A 17,277-nucleotide genomic window follows, 5' to 3' on the forward strand; every position below is an offset into this window, starting at 1 on the left:
AATACATATTTAACATGGTTTTATCACCTTGATGCCCAAATACTTTTTCCTAATTATGTGATAAATGCTCTTGATTCTGACTCAAGGAACTAGAAAATGGTGCGATACTTCAAACCAAGGATTTTCAATTCAGTTTTATTTATATAGCGTCAATAACAATACAAACTGTCTCAAGACGCTTTACAACATCCGGTCTGAAACCCGGCCTGAAACCACCAGAGCAAGCCTGAAGGCCTTATGCTCCATTTGAATTGAGTTAATCTTTGTAAAATCCCTCTGTACAAAGCAATGGTGTACAATACTGGCTTCCAACTGAGATTTTGGCCAGAATAAATAAATGTATTTGTTCATGTATATTCCAGTTTTGCAAATACTTGTTCAGTTATTTTAGAAGCATGTAGAGTGCAACATAATATACAGAGTACTGGATAAAATTACCACTAAATTATTTTCATCTGGCAGTATCCACTTCAAATTCAATTTAAATCTATTTGAAAAATAAATATAAATAAAAAGAAATCAGCAATTTCTATGGAGACTGAATGAGCAACATGAGCTGTAAGTCACTGGTTCACACTCCTGCACTCTGACCTGCAGTCAGTGAAGCTAGTCAGTTCTGAGTCCTAATGGAACATTCAGAGAACCCGTATCCAGTAAAACCAGTTGGTTGCACAATAAAACAAAACAAACAAACAAAAAAATGGACACGTTCTCAGAACATTCTTTCATAGTTTCAGGGAAGTCCTTTGATAAGTTTCTACGTGGTTTTCAAAGCGCCACGTCAAGTCGGTGAATCGCGGCGCCAAACTAGGCCTAACGTTGTACTGCGACAGGTGAAAGGAGTCGAACAAGGGCAGGGTGACATTCTGAAATGTTTTCAGAGCAGATTAACACGTTCTCCAAGATGTTGCAGTCCTTCTCTGCCGGCTGCGTGCGTGCTGTCCAGCAGGGGGCAGAGATGGTCAACACAACATGAAAATGAAAAGGTGCACGGAGGAGGGAAGAAACCCAACTAAAAACATGCATGAAATATTAAGGGCCATTAGGTGCTCCACCTGAGAGTTCTCAGTATTCAACACTTTACTGAAAGGAACACAAAAAGAACTCAAGGTATTATAAACCGTAGCTGCACAGTCATAGCACTGAAACGACACAAAAGAGTGATTACAAAACAAATCCTACATGCAGTCTGAACAAAAGCTCAGTTTCGTTTTGTGAGGAGTTAAACTGAGAAAGCTGGAGATCGTGATTCTTTACAAGAGAAGACCGCTCATGATCTGACACATCTGTGTCACTGATGACATGGCTTCAAACTTGAGACTTGATCACACACTGAAACGCTGCGGCCAACGCTGAGTCGCCAAAATGGATGATTTGATGAAGATGATGGCCGCTTCTGGTCAGTGTGAGTCATAAGTCTTGCCTTTTTTTTTTTTTTTTTAATTTCTACTTCAGGGCAAAAACAAGAGCGTACCGTGCTTTAATACAGTCTTATGAAAGAAACACTTTGTCGCCACAGTAATCAGATTTGTCAGAAGAGAGAAAGAGGTTGAAGGAAGTTGCAATAAAAAGCCACAGCTGTAGTGCGTGTGCACATAGCTTGTTGCATCAGGCTGGCCGCAATTGGCCAGCATGTGTGTATGTTTGTGCAACTTCATGGCAGCATTTGTTGTTTTAATGCGTACAGTATACAGCAGAAATGCATTTCTAGACATTAATGGATGGATGGCAGGAGGAACGCTGCATGGCCCTGCAGAGCTGAACCCACCTCTGCGGGGAGCTGTGTCACAACTAGGCTGACCAGAGGCAGCACATAAACACACCAAAACACACACACACACACACACACACACTCGTATACAAGTACAACCTTGCCCCTGGCTCTTTTCACCCTGACACTGCTGAGGCTTTCTCTCACAGCTATGCAGGAGCAACGCCCACGATCTCTGAGGGAGCTCTTGCCACATCTGTGTCACGACTAGCAGTCAATCGGCTTTCAAGCTTGAGAAATCCTCAGCACAATTCCCCTTTAAATCACGAGCTATAACGGGAATGTCATAAAGGATTTTGCAGTTGACAGTTTCTTTTGTTTCACACTGAGACTTCTCTGAGATTGCCTGTTTTATAATTCATTCTTTCCCCTTTTTTTGTTTGCTCCGACTTGTTTCTTCATGCGTACTCTCCCTCCTCTGTTTTCCTACTTCTTAAAGCAATTAAGATTCCCACAAACAGCATCTCATTACAGCATTTTGGGATGACTCATTCGGGGTAACTTATCCAGAGGCTTAAAGGATCTGAACTGAAACAAAGGGAGGATCCCTGAAAGACCCACACAGAAAAAAAAGAGTGGAATCATGCTCATGTATGTTGGCAGTCGTACAAACGCCCAGAAAAGGAGGAGAATACTAAAACAATAAGTCATGCAGGCAAACAGGAAAACATAAAACTAGGGCAACTGTGCAAGCTGAGCCATTGAGCTTTCATACATTTAACACATGCGTGCATTAAGAGCATTATTTCCACTTATTCTAGCAGAGAGTCATATTTACGTATATGGTGTATAGTATATACTCATATGTGGGACAGTTGTATTCAACACATGATGAAACAATCAGTGGCAATGTTATGCACTACTTTGGTGGATTTCTCAGTAACTGAGTCACCAGACCCCGCAGACATGTGCATTTGGGTGCTCTGGTATTTATCAATCCGTCAGTATCATATAATGTCAGCACAGCAGCCCGGAGCACGAAAGAGTCCAGTGTCTTTCTTCAAGGACGCTTCAGAAAAGCGATATGATTGGATCTTAGTCTTTAGGGCTAATGGATAAGTTTCGCTCACTTGTGTGCACTGTATGTGTACAAACTGTGCGACTGCAGTCAGTTTGATTCTGCCCGTTCAACAGCTTCCATGACTGAGCAATCAGGCCAACATAAGGTGTATGTTATGCATTACTATGCTATGCATAATATAATATGTGACTCGGAAGTGTGAGCAGATCCCCCCTGCTCCCTGTTTGACTTCCTCATTCCTCAGTCCTTCTCTTTTATCCCTCTCTCTCCCCTTCTCTTGGCAGGCTGACAGCCTGGTTGGCAAAGTGCTCACTGCATCAAACGGGGCCGCCGACTCAGCTCAAAATGACCAAGCAAGCCGAGACGGTGGAAAATTATTAATTACAAAATGTTTTCTCGTCTGCTTCATTGCTTCCTTAGAAGAAGTGAAGCAAATTAATTTAACCCCTTCACGCCTAGTGTCGCGAATTTGCGACGCACTGTTTCCGCTCAGACTGCAGCCTAAATAACGCACGTAATACTCCAATGTCGGTTTGTGCACATTCAGAAAATTCCTAGGAACCTTTTGCAAGCACTAGTTTCTCGTAGGACCGGTCGGAGTGGTAAGCAAAAACACAAATAATTAATTTCTTTTTTATCTATTCAGGCGTTAAGGGGTTAAATATATTTGCCGCCTCTTGAGTGCAGAGTTTTGCATTTATTGCATGTCTGTCCCGTCCATTCACTGTATATAAATATCAATCAATGAAGTCACCCACAAATTTACTAAAGAACGATGTTGAATCATAGTATGGTGGCTCCGGCCGTCACCATCTTGGCATGCTAGACCACAGACTGTAAATTAAGATGGACGGTAGAAGAGCTCCTCAAAAGTGAAGCCAAAGCAAGTAGAGCGCCCCCTGGTGGCTGTCTGCAGCATAGGTCATAAGCTCCACCCTCTCCATGTTAGTGGATGGGACTTGGGCCAAACTAAAACACTATAATACACATCAAATAATTTTTCAAGGATAGTTGCTGTTATTCTAGGTAGTTAATATAATGTTGATGCATGTTAAAGTGTCCATTTTTCTGATAAGGTCATTAGTTAGTTATTTGAAACTATAGAAACAAGACTTGACCTCATGATGAAAACCAGTTGCTGTGACAACCGCTTTATAAAGCAGTCCCAGAGAGAGTGAGAGCAGGAAAAAATAAATGAGTACAGTGTATAATCCAACATTTCCATGTAACTGGTGGAGGTAGAGCAGAGTGCAGTATTAATGAAGCAAAAATGAAAGTGAGTCTAGCGAAAGTGTGTGTGGATCACTGATAACTCGGCTCTGCGTGGCTCCACTGTCAGACTGTACTGTCTCCAAAATGCGCAAGATGGCGCCCCCCCCCCCCCCGGAATTGGTGGAACTGAATAGCATCAGTTTCGCCAATGCAAGGGAGTGGGGATGCATTGTCCATATTTATATACAGTCTATGCGCAATATTGCCCCGGTATGCCAATTAATCAAAAAATTGGCAAACACAAGGAGGTTGAGTGGAGCTTAAGCAAGAGGGTGAAAGCGGCCATGCTTTTAAGTATATATAACTTTAACCTTGATATAATTTATTCTGATGAATGTGTGTAAAAGTTATTGCGTTGGCCTTACTTATTTTTCAACCCTTGTTGCTTGTTCCAGACCCATATGTGGTATGTGGCAGTCTGGTTCAATGATATACCAGGTGTACTGATAATATACCCAACCCACGCTACATACCCAACCCACACGTTTGGGTGTTTCCTTGCTGTTATATATGTACGTGGATGAATGTGCTGGGTTGGGCCGATGCCACGTGACCACACCATGACCATGCATGCATGTACATGATTGTTGTTTCTGTTTAAAACAACTGTTGTTTTTTTTTTTACTTCATACATTATTCAAAATGTCATGTCCAGAGTGTTGCTTGATGACCCTGAAGAAGACGAGCTGAAACACATTGGTTCCATTAACAACAAGCGCTGCTAGAGTCTTGACCTTTCCATAGTTTCTTTTCCACCTCCATTCACCTTGGTAGCAAGTGAAGTCATGCCAGTAATGCTAGACCCATGTAATGTGGCATAAAGTGGATATTTTGAAGGTATACAGTATATAATAAACAGTTTTTGCTGAACATTATGTTCCAGTGAAGTTGACCTTTGACCTTTCAGATACTAGATTTTTCAAATTCACATCAATTTACTTCTGACTCCAACAGGATGTTTGTGCCAAATTTGAAAGGCGTTCCTGGGCTATTTAGCTCTGAAGGGTGGAATGGACGCGCACATATGGACGGACAACACATACTGTACATTCCTCTAGCCACAGCTGTCCCAAACATGACTGCACAACAACAATAAGCAGTCAATGGGACGGATAAGAAGGAAAAGTGTAAAATTCTGATTTGGTGCACGCTCAGTTTGAAGTCTGCTCTCAGCTGATTTTGCAGATTCTTCACAAAACAAGAGTTTCTGGTTCGCTGTCCCTTCTGTATCACAGACACATCGATGGACCAGAGATAGGTTTGACAGGGAAACAAGTAGCCACAGATAATGAAGCATGTGCGATCACAACACAGGCACTCCGTAACAGCCAAGCTTGAACCTAGAAAACAAATGCCAAAAATAGACTTCCTGCTGATTAATATGCAACTGGAATGCATCTTGCATGATCACTCTCGCACTGCATCAACGTACCATCAGCAGCAGCTGCATTAGGTTTCCCGGCTTATAAAACAACATTTTTGGACATAATTTTAAATAAAGCGGAAACATTAGCAGACCACAGTGCAGCTAAACCAAATTGGTCACATCTATTTTCTTCCAGTTGTCACAAGTAGTGCAGACCACAGTGTAAAGTTCAACCTGAGAAAAATACGTCGCAGAAAAGGTTTCTCAGATTCTCAACTCAAACTCAGTTGAGAATCGCCGCAGTGATCAAGAGCGAGAAAGGTGCCGACTGCCAGGGAAATCACGAGAAACACACTATGATGATTATAAACCCGTGCAGTGTTTTACTTCCCTATCTGGAGCACACGTTTGAATGTGGCTTTGTGTGCACCAGAGCGTGCGTTTGACGCCGTATACAAAGCAAAGTCCAGCTGATAAGGCACAGCTTTCTGCCAGACGCTCGCAGCATAGCGAAAATATGATGTATTTACGTCCATAAACAGTAAGACTGGTCCTTCAGGTAGAAGAGGAGATACTGATCTACATGAGACGGAAGATCTGTGCTTGACTGACATCAATGGTTCTTGCCTTCATAGACCTGACTGAAGGATTATGTCTTAAAATGCTACCACTGATTAAAAAAAAAAATGGGTGAGGGCCACTTTTGGCCAGTGCGGATAAATCCATTCGACGGTTATTCTAATCTTGTCAGGTAAAGTTTATTCGCTAACTGGCTGGGTGTGGATTTGTGACAGTGGATATCTTGGATGACTCAGTGCGGACTGACAGGGAAAAAGTGCAACTCGTGAAAGAAAAAAAAGTCTCCAGTCTCCCAGAGAGAATGATCTAAGCTCTTCTTTAACTGGCTCATATTATTAAGCACAGCTGAGTGAGAAACTTTAGATTAAGCCTCCAACTGCTACTTAAATCCTTTATTGAATCCACTGATATGCCTAGAATACCATCATATGGTTTGTTCTATGTCAAAAAGTAAAGAGAAAATCCACACCGCAATGTCCAGAGCTCCTGGAAAAGAGCACTGAAAAACTGTTCAGTTTAGAATTAAAAGATATTTAGAAACGCGTTAAAATCATCAAATTATTCCTTAAAATAATAAGTCATATCACTACAAATTAGCTTTATTCATAACCGGTTCATCAATGTGTCATTGCAGCACTACCATACTACTATTTCTCATAGTATAAAAGCTGCTTCCTGCCTGTAAGTTCTGACTTCAGTTTGACGGTGCAGCTCCTAACAGGAAATGACACGACGCAAAGAGCTGCGGCAAAAAAAAAAAAACATAAACCAGAGTGAGCTGGGCAGAAGTACTGAGCTCTCAGCATTTATGGCTAAAACCAAACGACTGCACATTCCCGCGGTTGCATGCAAATCGTCTTCCAGCAACACAGGTCAGTTGTTTAGCATATTGCTCTCCACCTCGGGCAAAACAGCTACGGCGTCCAGCACATTGCACATTTGTTGCATTAACTAACCATGCTGAAATCGTTTCTGTTTGTGAAACTACTGTGACCAGAGAGCAGTTTACGCATTCGTTTTTGTGTGGCTACATTCCCCCAAACTTGCCCCACAAGATCTTTTCATCTCGTCTCGTCCAGTTTCTTTAAATAAATAAATACTTGCCCGCTTTACTTTTTACCTGAGTTCTACTTTGAAAACCGAAACTAGAGGCCCACCCAGACAAGAAATGACTGAAGACTATTTAAGCACATCTTCTCATGACTCACAGAGCGTCCGCAGACATGACTGAATGACTCTGAAAACATCTTGGCGACCATATTTCAACAAAACCTTAGCAAAAGTAGTCACTCAAGACCCATTTAGTTCAAACAAATCAAAACTATGAGTATTCTTTCATACCTAATGCTACTGTGCCTTTTCATAACAGTAGCGGTCCCAGTCAACTGAATTAGGATCTGCTGCACTGCTCACTGCTGGTCAAGTGTGGGAGGTTGCTGTCTGCTGTGTGCCTTGCTGTCTGCTGTGGTAGTCACTTCTATTTATAGACACACTGCATGTGAATGGAGGAAGTGAAGCTGCAGCTACCTGGAAGTGAAAGATGCCGGCGTATCCCTGATGAAAGCTCTGTCCGTGAGGAACCACTCTGTGGAGGAGGTCGTCGTTTAAGGTCAGGGAGGCGATGGCTGCCAGCAGCCAGCAGTCCCCTAAGGAAACACGCACACAAGCAGATTTATTACCGTAAATACTTTGACTCATAATGCATTTGTTTGAGTGCACTGGACTAAGTAAGCAGCAGTCAAGTGCTTATTTCTCATCAACTCGCCTGTGCTGCTGAGATAAAACTTGAGTTTGGAAGTTCAGTTGGAAGACGCTCATAAAACTGGAATTTCCTCATTAACAGCTCAGAAAACCCAAGAGTCTGGAACTATGTTTGCGTAAGCTTTGCCCTCTGGGAAATGGGAGAGGCAGTGGACTGAGGAAGCTCAGACCCACCATGAGTCACTGATACTCTTAGCAGGAATCACCATGAGGGTTTCGGCTACGGCGGCCGCCTATAGTGCAAAAGTTCATCGGCTAGAAGAACAAGCACGTGGCGTCACCACACATGGCATCCGTGGTATGTGATCAGAGATGATCCCGTCACAGACAAAAACAGAGATCTTTGTTGTGTTTTGTTTGATGAGGCTCTGTTTCAAAAGTGTAGCAGTAGCAGCTATGTTAAGGAAGTAGTTAAACATCTATTTTTATATCAATGCTTTTTCAACGTTGATTCTAAAGGTCTTGTTGTGTATCTTCTGGAAAGATACTGGTCATTCTACTGGGTAATTATAGGCAGTACTGTTGCACTTCTATACTAAAAAAAAAAAATGTTATCTGCCATATAATCTATTAGCCACCCCTGATAACAGCTGACGGGTTGTCGAGCAGACAGCTTTACGGCGCTGATAAAGACGACTCCATCACAGTCGATTTTTATCTGTCAAACAAAGAACAATGTTATCCGACTCGACATTTTTGGGGGCAGTTGTTCTTGCAGTACCGCCTGTCCTCTGGGAGTGAGAACAAAGTATTTTTTTGGGCGATGAAGTAGAACGCTTCCTGCTTTGCCAGATTTACTGAAAGAGTCGGAGGGTGGCCTTGTTTACAGATGTGAGGAAAAGAAACGAGGCATGAATAATAGATGGAGCTCTGTGTCGAGCGGTAAACTGTTAGCGGTACTGCTGAACTGACTGTCAGCTCTCCATCTGTCTTCATATCCTGATTTAGTTTGCTGTGTCTGTTTTTATAGCCAAATTTTTGCTCGGTCATATGTACAGCTGCTGGTACTGTACTTCCACATGGAGCGTCAGTGGAAGGCATGACATTCTAATAATCTAGAGACTCTGTCAGCGGGAAAGAAAATTTGATGTGTGATTATATCTTGCATTTTATCCACCTGGCCCAACAGTAACAAAAAAGTTGTTTTTGTATCAATTCTCAATGTTGTTTCCAAGTGTGACCTTTCCACTGAAGCACTTAGTGAGCACAGAAACCGCCGGTCCGAGTACAGACAAGATGTGTTTTTTTTTTTGTTTGTTTTTTTTACCATTTAAAGTCAATACTGTTTTAAAAAAGTACTTAAAGTACTTAAAATAGCACTTTAACTTTAGATCTGTTTAGTTTTGGCCAGGGATATTTTCTTTCTTTTTCTACTGTTTTGAATTGAAATGCAATTTCGACTATTTGATTCAGTCGTCCACTAAAATCCATTTCAATTGAAAAATTTTGCTTTTTGGGGCAAATATTGTTATGCGATTAATCAAGATTAATTAATTACAAAGAATCCAATTAATTAGATAATTATTTTAATCGATTAATCCCACCCCTAGAAAATATATGTTCAGTAAACTTCAGTTAAATGTTCGGTGTCCCTGCCTACTGTAAGTAGCAAAGTTTTTCTTATTCAACAGCAACTTTGCACTCAATGACCTATATTTCAGATTCTGGCAGCAGTCTTCCCTTTGGCTCTCCACTAGATTAAATCTCAAAAATTCCTCTCCTCTCCTCTCCTCTTCTCCTCTCTTCTCCTCTCTTCTCCTCTCTTCTCCTCTCCTCTCCAAGCTGACTCACGCAGTAGTAACAGTGAAACAGTTGGGAACTCTCCCACTGGGCCTTACCCAGAGCTCCTTGACAGATGTCTGTTCGAGTAGCTCCGTCTACGATGAACTCGGGCCGTTTGCAGAACTCCTGTCAAGTGTGCAAACACATAAACAGACGTATTAGCACTTCTCTTGCCCTTAGACACACATATCGCAAAACATGTTACATTCCCTCCCTTTCTCATACCGACTGTGTTTACTACAGTGCAAAAAAACTGTCCCACAGAAAAGCCTCACATACTGACACAAGAAAATAAGACGTCTGTTTTATCGCATCAAGTGTCGATGTGACACCTGAACTCAAAGCTTCGTTTTACTTCTGGCTAAAGCTAGCATAACAAAATGTTTAAGTTGCAAAAGGCATGGCTCACTGAACCACAATGTTGCTGTTGGATCTAATGTTTCTCTATTAGCTTAACACAAAAAGACAGCAAATCTTTTATTCATGATTTGACTTAGCTAGGCTAGCTACTTGCACTAAATCCTAATCTTTGAAGAAAGCTAGAGATCACATGGTAAACATTTCAAGAAACTGAACTTGAATTCTACTGTTTCATGTTCACGTCTTGTTTGGTACTACTTCCAACCCCACAAACCGTCTTCCATTCTGAGTGCTGTGCGTGAGAAACCCCACGAGAAGCTATAAAAAGAAATATTCCATTTCTCCCTATGCCCCACAAAAGCATGCAAACCATCAGACACATGGTTGAATTCCCTGACACACGAAGCATCCCACACAGGCCCGAATACTCTCTTTCAGGCTCACACGGAGCACAGATTTTAAATTTCTTTTTTTTGATCCCCCTCTTATATGGTGTAAATATTACAGACCGTCCACTGCGGGCAAGGCATACATTATGAAGCATGCGTCTGAGTTTTTCAAGAGTCAAGACCCCAGGAAGCATTAGAGTCGACAGACAGACACAGGTCATAAACATATTCATGGGGACGTGATGGTCTGCGTGCTCAAACAGAAGATGCGAGAGGCGTTAAGAGGCCGTAGACATGCAGACGATCACGACCCCGGGAGCTTTTAAGATCACGGTTCTTCTCGCTCTGCTGCTACACGACTGACAGCGGCGTCCCGTCACGGTACGTGCAAAGGGAACGGTAATGAGAGTGTGCCGTCTACAGGGCTGTCGTGATAAAGAGAGCCTCCACTTTGTTCTCTGGCGCCTTCTGCAAGTAGTGCACTGGTGTATTTATAATGGAGTGAGCAGTGATGAGAGAGTGGGAGAGGAAGAGACACAAGGACAGGAACTTAGAAAAGGAAACTTACAACTAACGCAAAAGACGGTAGAAGACGGCGTGGCTGAAGAATTCAAATTAAATCAACCAATCATTCAGGTCTATCCCACCAGGTATTAAAAAAAAAATCCTGAAGGAACAGCTCACCCCAGAACGTTGTCACGCACTGCTCATTCATCAAACATGCAGACGGATCATAATTTCTCTGCAGATCTTTTCTTGCCAACGCAGCAAGAAGCACACAAGACAGCTGTCCAGGTTTTCAGGGAGACAAATGTACAGTATTTGTCATGTCTTCCTTGATTTATCACTGATGAATGAGTTTTACAGGTTACAATCAAGCTACTTTGGTATGAATATTATGTTGCACATGCACGGAAAAGCACTTAAAACGGAGCACGGTTTGCCTGGTTCAACGCTGAGGTTTAACAGATGGCAGGTTGCATGCTGTGTTGTCAGGATAAAACAAATAGTGATATATTGTGACATAAAAACACACAAATTTGACCTCTCAGCTGTCTCATGTTGCTGCTTTCTGACTGAATTTAAACACGTCAACGAGTCAGTGTAGGAATAAACAGTGTGATCCAAGGTTTTTGGGGGCTGCCAGGGAAGGACATACAATACTTGTGCTAACTCCCTAATCCACAGTAGTCAAACCTGTCATAGGGTAAGTAGAAAGGGGACCCTGGTGGGTGGGCTACTGTTGATACAACTGCTTGGTTTGCCTGTCCGGACGTGCGCCGCAGCTAATAAAGCACATGTAGTTGTGTTAACAAACAAAGGAAATGTGACCAGAGACTGAAGCAGCAACTGAACGCAGGGGAAATGCACTTTAAAATCTAAAAATGTGGTCTGTAATGCGTAAAATATTTATATGATTTGTAGAAACGGTCCCTCAGCTATAGCTTCTTTTTAGTTCTGATGATTATCAGCTGTGCTTTCCTCACTTGGATGGTCTGCTCATCCAAGCTGTGACAAAAGACTAGCTAACAGCTAGTTTTGTTTTGGGAGTTTTAAGTGCATCTCCATGTTAAGCTGATTTTATTTAACTTGGTAGAATGCCACAGAATCTAACGTACCATTTTAGGATCATCTACTGAAGTGATTAACTACAGTATATTTTGAAAGATCACAGCTGGACAATCGATTATCTATCTGCTGCACCATAGCTAATCATTTTAGGATCAACTACCCCATTAACGAACCTGATTCATTCATTCATTCATTCATCTTCTGTAACCGCTTATTCCTGTTAAGGGTCGCGGGGGTCTGCTGGAGCCTATCCCAGCCGTCATCGGGCGAGAGGCGGGGGTACACCCTGGACAGGTCGCCAGTCCATCGCAGGGCCACGAAACCTGATTGTCTTTTGCAATCATTTGTATTATTCTTTAAAGTCAGAGCAAATATTACTCTCCCAGCTATCACATATGTTCCCCCTCCATTTCTCACCGGTGGTCTCATCCAGCGGACGCCTTGGGTCTTGGAGGATCTCGGGCCGAGCTCATTGAATCCCAGAGACGACGACGCACAAGGGAACAGGCTATCCTCGAACAGTCGCCCGCTCCGTTGGTGCTGGGCTTTCAGAGACTCGTAGTCCTGACCCAGAAACTTCACCGCATTGTGGTTCTGTCCAAGACCTTCATTACGATCCCACTGGCTCCTCAGCCTGGCGGCCATGCCCGTGGCATAAATGTGCTCCTCCACCATATTGATCTTGTAGAGTTAATAGTGCACGTTTCTGCTGTCAATCTCTATTGGATTTTGAATTTACAATAAGATGCAAAGGTGTGTCTGCTATTAAAGAGGCAATTGTAACCTATTGCATCAACAGCTTGTAGATAAAGCACTGAAGGAAATCTAATATAAAGTAGTAATGGCTTCAAGGCTCAATCATAAATCAGAATGAAACATCAGTAGCCATTAAGAAGCTATTTATTATTGATGAGACTAGGCCTTTGCCTGGTTGCGGTCCTTGCAGATGGATGCTTCAAATGCAATCACAAACGAAGGAGCTCAGGATGCCGAAGAGACGCCTTCCCCTCAGCAAAAGCAGAAATCTGATCCTGATCAGCACCAGTCACGGTTTGTTGTCCGAATTCCTGGAGTGTCACTCTGTCCTTATCCCGCCAGCCGCCTAAAATGAAAAGAGGTTGAACGTGAGAAATTGTTGCGAAAAAAGTCCTGAAAAAAAAAAAAGCATGCAGAGATGCAAGTCCATACATAGCTCTGTACCTGTCTATACGTGCATGCAGTATAGACAATGCAGCAGCAGGACACACCCTCTATAGACACAGACAGGGGTTAAACATGCAAATGAAACTCGTCAGTCGACCACATACATACATTCTTGCTCTGCCTAGCGCAGGGATCAGCAACAATAGGCACGGCGGTGCTACTTTTACAGTGCAGTGCAGAATGTGTACACAGTGTCAGTGGAGAACAAATGGAGCCCATGTTTAATCACACAAGTGTATAAGAAAAGCTAGAGGGGAAACTGTGCCTGTGTGTGTGTGGAGTATTTATTCTGCACATGGCTGACAGATGGTGCAGTTTTGTGTGAATCCTAATGCACAATGAATGGCGGCGTGAGGCCACGAACAAGTAAAAGCTCTCTCTGGCTCTTTAATTAAGCAGAGTCAGCGAGGAGGAGGAGGTGTAAACTGTCATTAGCGCTATCGAAGCTCTTGACAGAACTGGAGCCTCAGAAAGAGTTCATCTCACTTCGTCTACCTTTGTAGTCAGCGCTTCACTTCTCTGAATACATAAAGAAACGGGTGTTTATTTTTAGCAGCTTTCCCTCTTTAAATGCCCTTCAACTCCCTCTCGTTTTCTTCTTCTTCAACTCTCCGATATCTGAACTAAACACTCTTCCTGTTACGTGACTCAGCTGTTAGCAACAGAAGACACAGAACAAGGTTTAGCTGCTTATTGGCTCGGAGGGTTGTGTACAGGCCTGTTACAGTTTCCACTGCTCACTGTGAACCACACCCAGTAATATGGCCCATTTCATTGCCTGAAAAAATGTTCCCGCTAACAGGGCCAGAAAACAGAATGCGAGGCTGCAACGGCAGGTTTCCGGGTCTCTTGATTTACCTCGTGGCTCATTGTGGTAAAAGCTGTAAAACCTCAAATGAGCTCTGTCTCGTGTAAACCACGTAACAAACAAAGCCTTTCGCCTCTGGACAGACAACTGTCCTCCTTTCTGTGACTATTGGCAGCATAACTAACTGTGAAGTCAGGCTGTTTTGTATGGCAATATTATATTAAATTTGTCTGTGCAAATATGAATAAAAAAAAATTTGCACCAGAATAATAAAATAAAGAGATTTTTCAGACTATTAGTTGGGGATACTTCAATATATCACAATATACGGTGACGCAATACTCAGCATGTCGCAAAATGCTTGAAATCCCAACGCTGTATTGCGATTTAAGTGTCGTGATGGCATTGCATCGTGATTTAAGTATGATGACATCGGACTATGACTTAAGTATTACAATATCGTTGTGTGACTACAGTACTGTGATCATACTGTATCGTGAATGAAATATTGTTCCAATATCGTATCGTGACTAAATATCGCGAGAATATTGTATCGTGAAGCACTGTGATAATATTACTAGGACTTAAGTATCATGACAATAACGTATTGTGGGTGAAGTATTGTGATAATATTGTATCACAACAAAAGTATTGTGATAATATCATATCGTGACTTGAATGTCGCGACAATGTTGTATCATGAAGCACTGTTATAATATTGTATCGTGACTTGATAGGCGGTTAAGACTTCTGTGTCAATTTGACGCAGAAGCTACGGGCGCCGTGGCTGATGTGCACTTCCCCAGAAATGTAATTATGTGCCGCGGCGACGCAAGAACGTGAGAGCTGTGACTGGTCCGCTTGGCAGTAGCGTGTTTCCGCTTAAGTATTTCCGGCTGCTTCTCCATCTCTGCAGTTTTCGACTTGATTGTTTTGGATCAATAAAGATGGAACACATCGAGGAAAAGTCAACTGAGGAGAACGTTTGTATGACTCGTGTTCGGCGAAAAATTAACCCGACTGGCAAGTAAAACACAGCACCGACTAGTGTTTGGGTGGCATTTTTACAGAGCGAGCCAGCGCACACGTATAAATGGCTCGCGCCGGCACAGGCTGTGTGCGTAAGTTACGACATCTGCGTCCCGCAGCAGTTTAAAAGAGCCTTAAGTATCATGATAGTATCGGATCGTAAGTGAAGCATTGCGATAATATTCTATCACGATATAAGTACTGTATCATAACTTAAGTATTAAGTACTAATACTGTACCATGAAAGTAATACTGTGAAATTGTATCATGACTCAAATTCTGTGATTAAAATATCATGACTTAAGTATCCTGATAATGTTGTATCCTGGAGCATCTGGTCTTTGACATTTGGTCAAATTGTGCTTTATTGACGTTTTTTTTTACGTATAACAAAAAAATAAGAGAAAAAAATGTATTAATCATGCAAAATAAAGATTTCATCCCACTTGTCCAATAGTGTCAATGCAATCCCACAGCTATGGTAATGTGTAAGGCTTCAAACAGTAAGCCTATGAGCTTATTCTTCATTTTTAGGTTACTAACCTAAAAATATTTTGTTGTTGTAGTAACCAACAGCAAAATAAAACACCTGAGCCACAATGTGGTTTTCCATGTGGTTTTGTTTTTTTTGTCACTACTGCATGCCATCAGGGTGCTCTCCATCCAACATGAGTTCAATCTGACAGTGATAAATATTTTATTTCCATTTGCATGTGAAATACGCTCACGTACACCCCATCCACACACACACACACACACACACACACACACTCAAAGACATCCTCCACCTCAGTGCAGGTAGTGACATCTATGAGATATGACAAGCAACAGAGGTCTCAGGGATTTTCCCACTAGCCCCCGCAGTATAACAACACGCGGTAAAATACACAACAACCTAACCACAGAACTAACTCCTCCTGTGCAATGACCTGCAGCCATATGCAACCAGTACGATCATAGCTGGAATTAGGTTACATGCATAATCTGTTGCCATTATCAGTTACTATGCAGGTTGGAGAGAGATGTGGCTCATGCAGCTGTAAACAAAAATACAGTATATCAAGGCAGAGATAACACGCATAGGGGTCACATGAGTGGAGCAGAAGACATGCAATCATTTCAAAACCAGTGCACTAAGCAAAATATGTAACTACTGGTTTTCTGACGATACATGTCTGAGTCCAGTTAAATACATGCTGATAGTGTGTGGCGCCTGTGGGTGTGTGAAGTCCAGTGTTTGCACTATGACTGAGTGTCCAGACTGCCTCCGGTGTATTTCTGCAAGCGGGCTTCATATTCCAAACTCTGCTAACTGTGAAATAAAATATCCAAAGTGTTTGCTTTAAAGCCATGGAAAAAAATAGACCAGCAGAGAAACTGGACTCTGGCAGTGACCACTGGAGAGCGAGTGCTGACTGGAAGAGTGAGTTTTAGCAAGTAATACAACTTCTAAAAGTACCTCAAACACTTTCTTTTTTTTGGGGGGGGGGTGAATTAGGAAATCTTAAACCATATCAAGGTATCTGTTGTTAGTTTCAGTAGAGCATGTGGCTCACACTGATAGGCATGTAGCCACTGTGGTAGGTGTGGTCCCTGAGAAGAGATACAATGTCCAGCTGTCAAACTGCGTCTTTCTTAAGATGACCTATGCGAACAGCTGGAAGACCTATTTAGTTCCACTTCACCCCCAATAAAGATAATATCCATCTGCACTGAAAGATCTCTCGGAAGCATAGGCAGATTTGTTGATTTCAAGTCGGAAACAAACTGTGAGGGGGCGTGCAAGGAGTTTTATGTTTGACAAGGCATCCGCTCGCCAACTTCAGTCTCTCTTCACATATGTATTTTAAAAAAGTTCGGACCGGGTCAAATGTCAAACGCATTTTAAGATGCACATCATCCCGACACAAACTCTAAAGTCGCGCCTTAGTAATTAGTTTTATATTTACCTTGCCGTGTGTTTCCGCTTTTTAATAAGGCAATTGTTTAGACGTTCAGTGTGCTGCTTGACTTTCTCTTCCCCCCTCCATGTTTTGTGTAGGTCCGTCCCCTCTCTATCCAGCGCTCATAATTTAGAAACGCCCTGCTGCCTCTGCCCTGGTTTATTGGTACACCCTGCATAGTGAGTCTGCGCAGTGACCACTTAGCCATGAAACACGGAAGGGGGGGGGGGGGGGGGGGTCTTTAAACTGAATATTTTTCCTTTTATATATATGAATGTACACGTATACACGTAATATTGTGGGCTCAATGTTAGCAGTGCTGGAATGCAATTTCATCTTTTTACATTCACAACGTAGCGCAAACGTGTCACAAAAAAGTATTTAAAAAATAATAGTTGTGTGCATGTACGCTGATTTTCCT

At 42.3% G+C, this 17,277-nt stretch overlaps 1 protein-coding gene across 1 annotated transcript in view; it reads right to left on the reverse strand.

Annotated features, from left to right (window-relative positions):
* capn1 (calpain 1) overlaps positions 1–16,978 on the reverse strand; it is a 29,428-nt gene extending 12,450 nt beyond the window's left edge. The window contains exons 1-4 of the mRNA XM_084544121.1: positions 16,863–16,978; positions 12,291–12,975; positions 9,609–9,678; positions 7,537–7,655 (exon numbers count right to left, since the gene is read on the reverse strand). Of these exons, the coding sequence (XP_084400247.1) occupies positions 7,537–7,655; positions 9,609–9,678; positions 12,291–12,548 (447 nt within the window). The 5' untranslated portion in view covers positions 12,549–12,975; positions 16,863–16,978. The remainder of the gene's footprint in view (positions 1–7,536; positions 7,656–9,608; positions 9,679–12,290; positions 12,976–16,862) is intronic.
* Positions 16,979–17,277: the final 299 nt, after the last annotated feature.

This window comes from Chelon labrosus, assembly GCF_963514085.1.
Source record: "Chelon labrosus genome assembly, chromosome: 1".
NCBI classification, from domain to species: domain Eukaryota; kingdom Metazoa; phylum Chordata; class Actinopteri; order Mugiliformes; family Mugilidae; genus Chelon; species Chelon labrosus.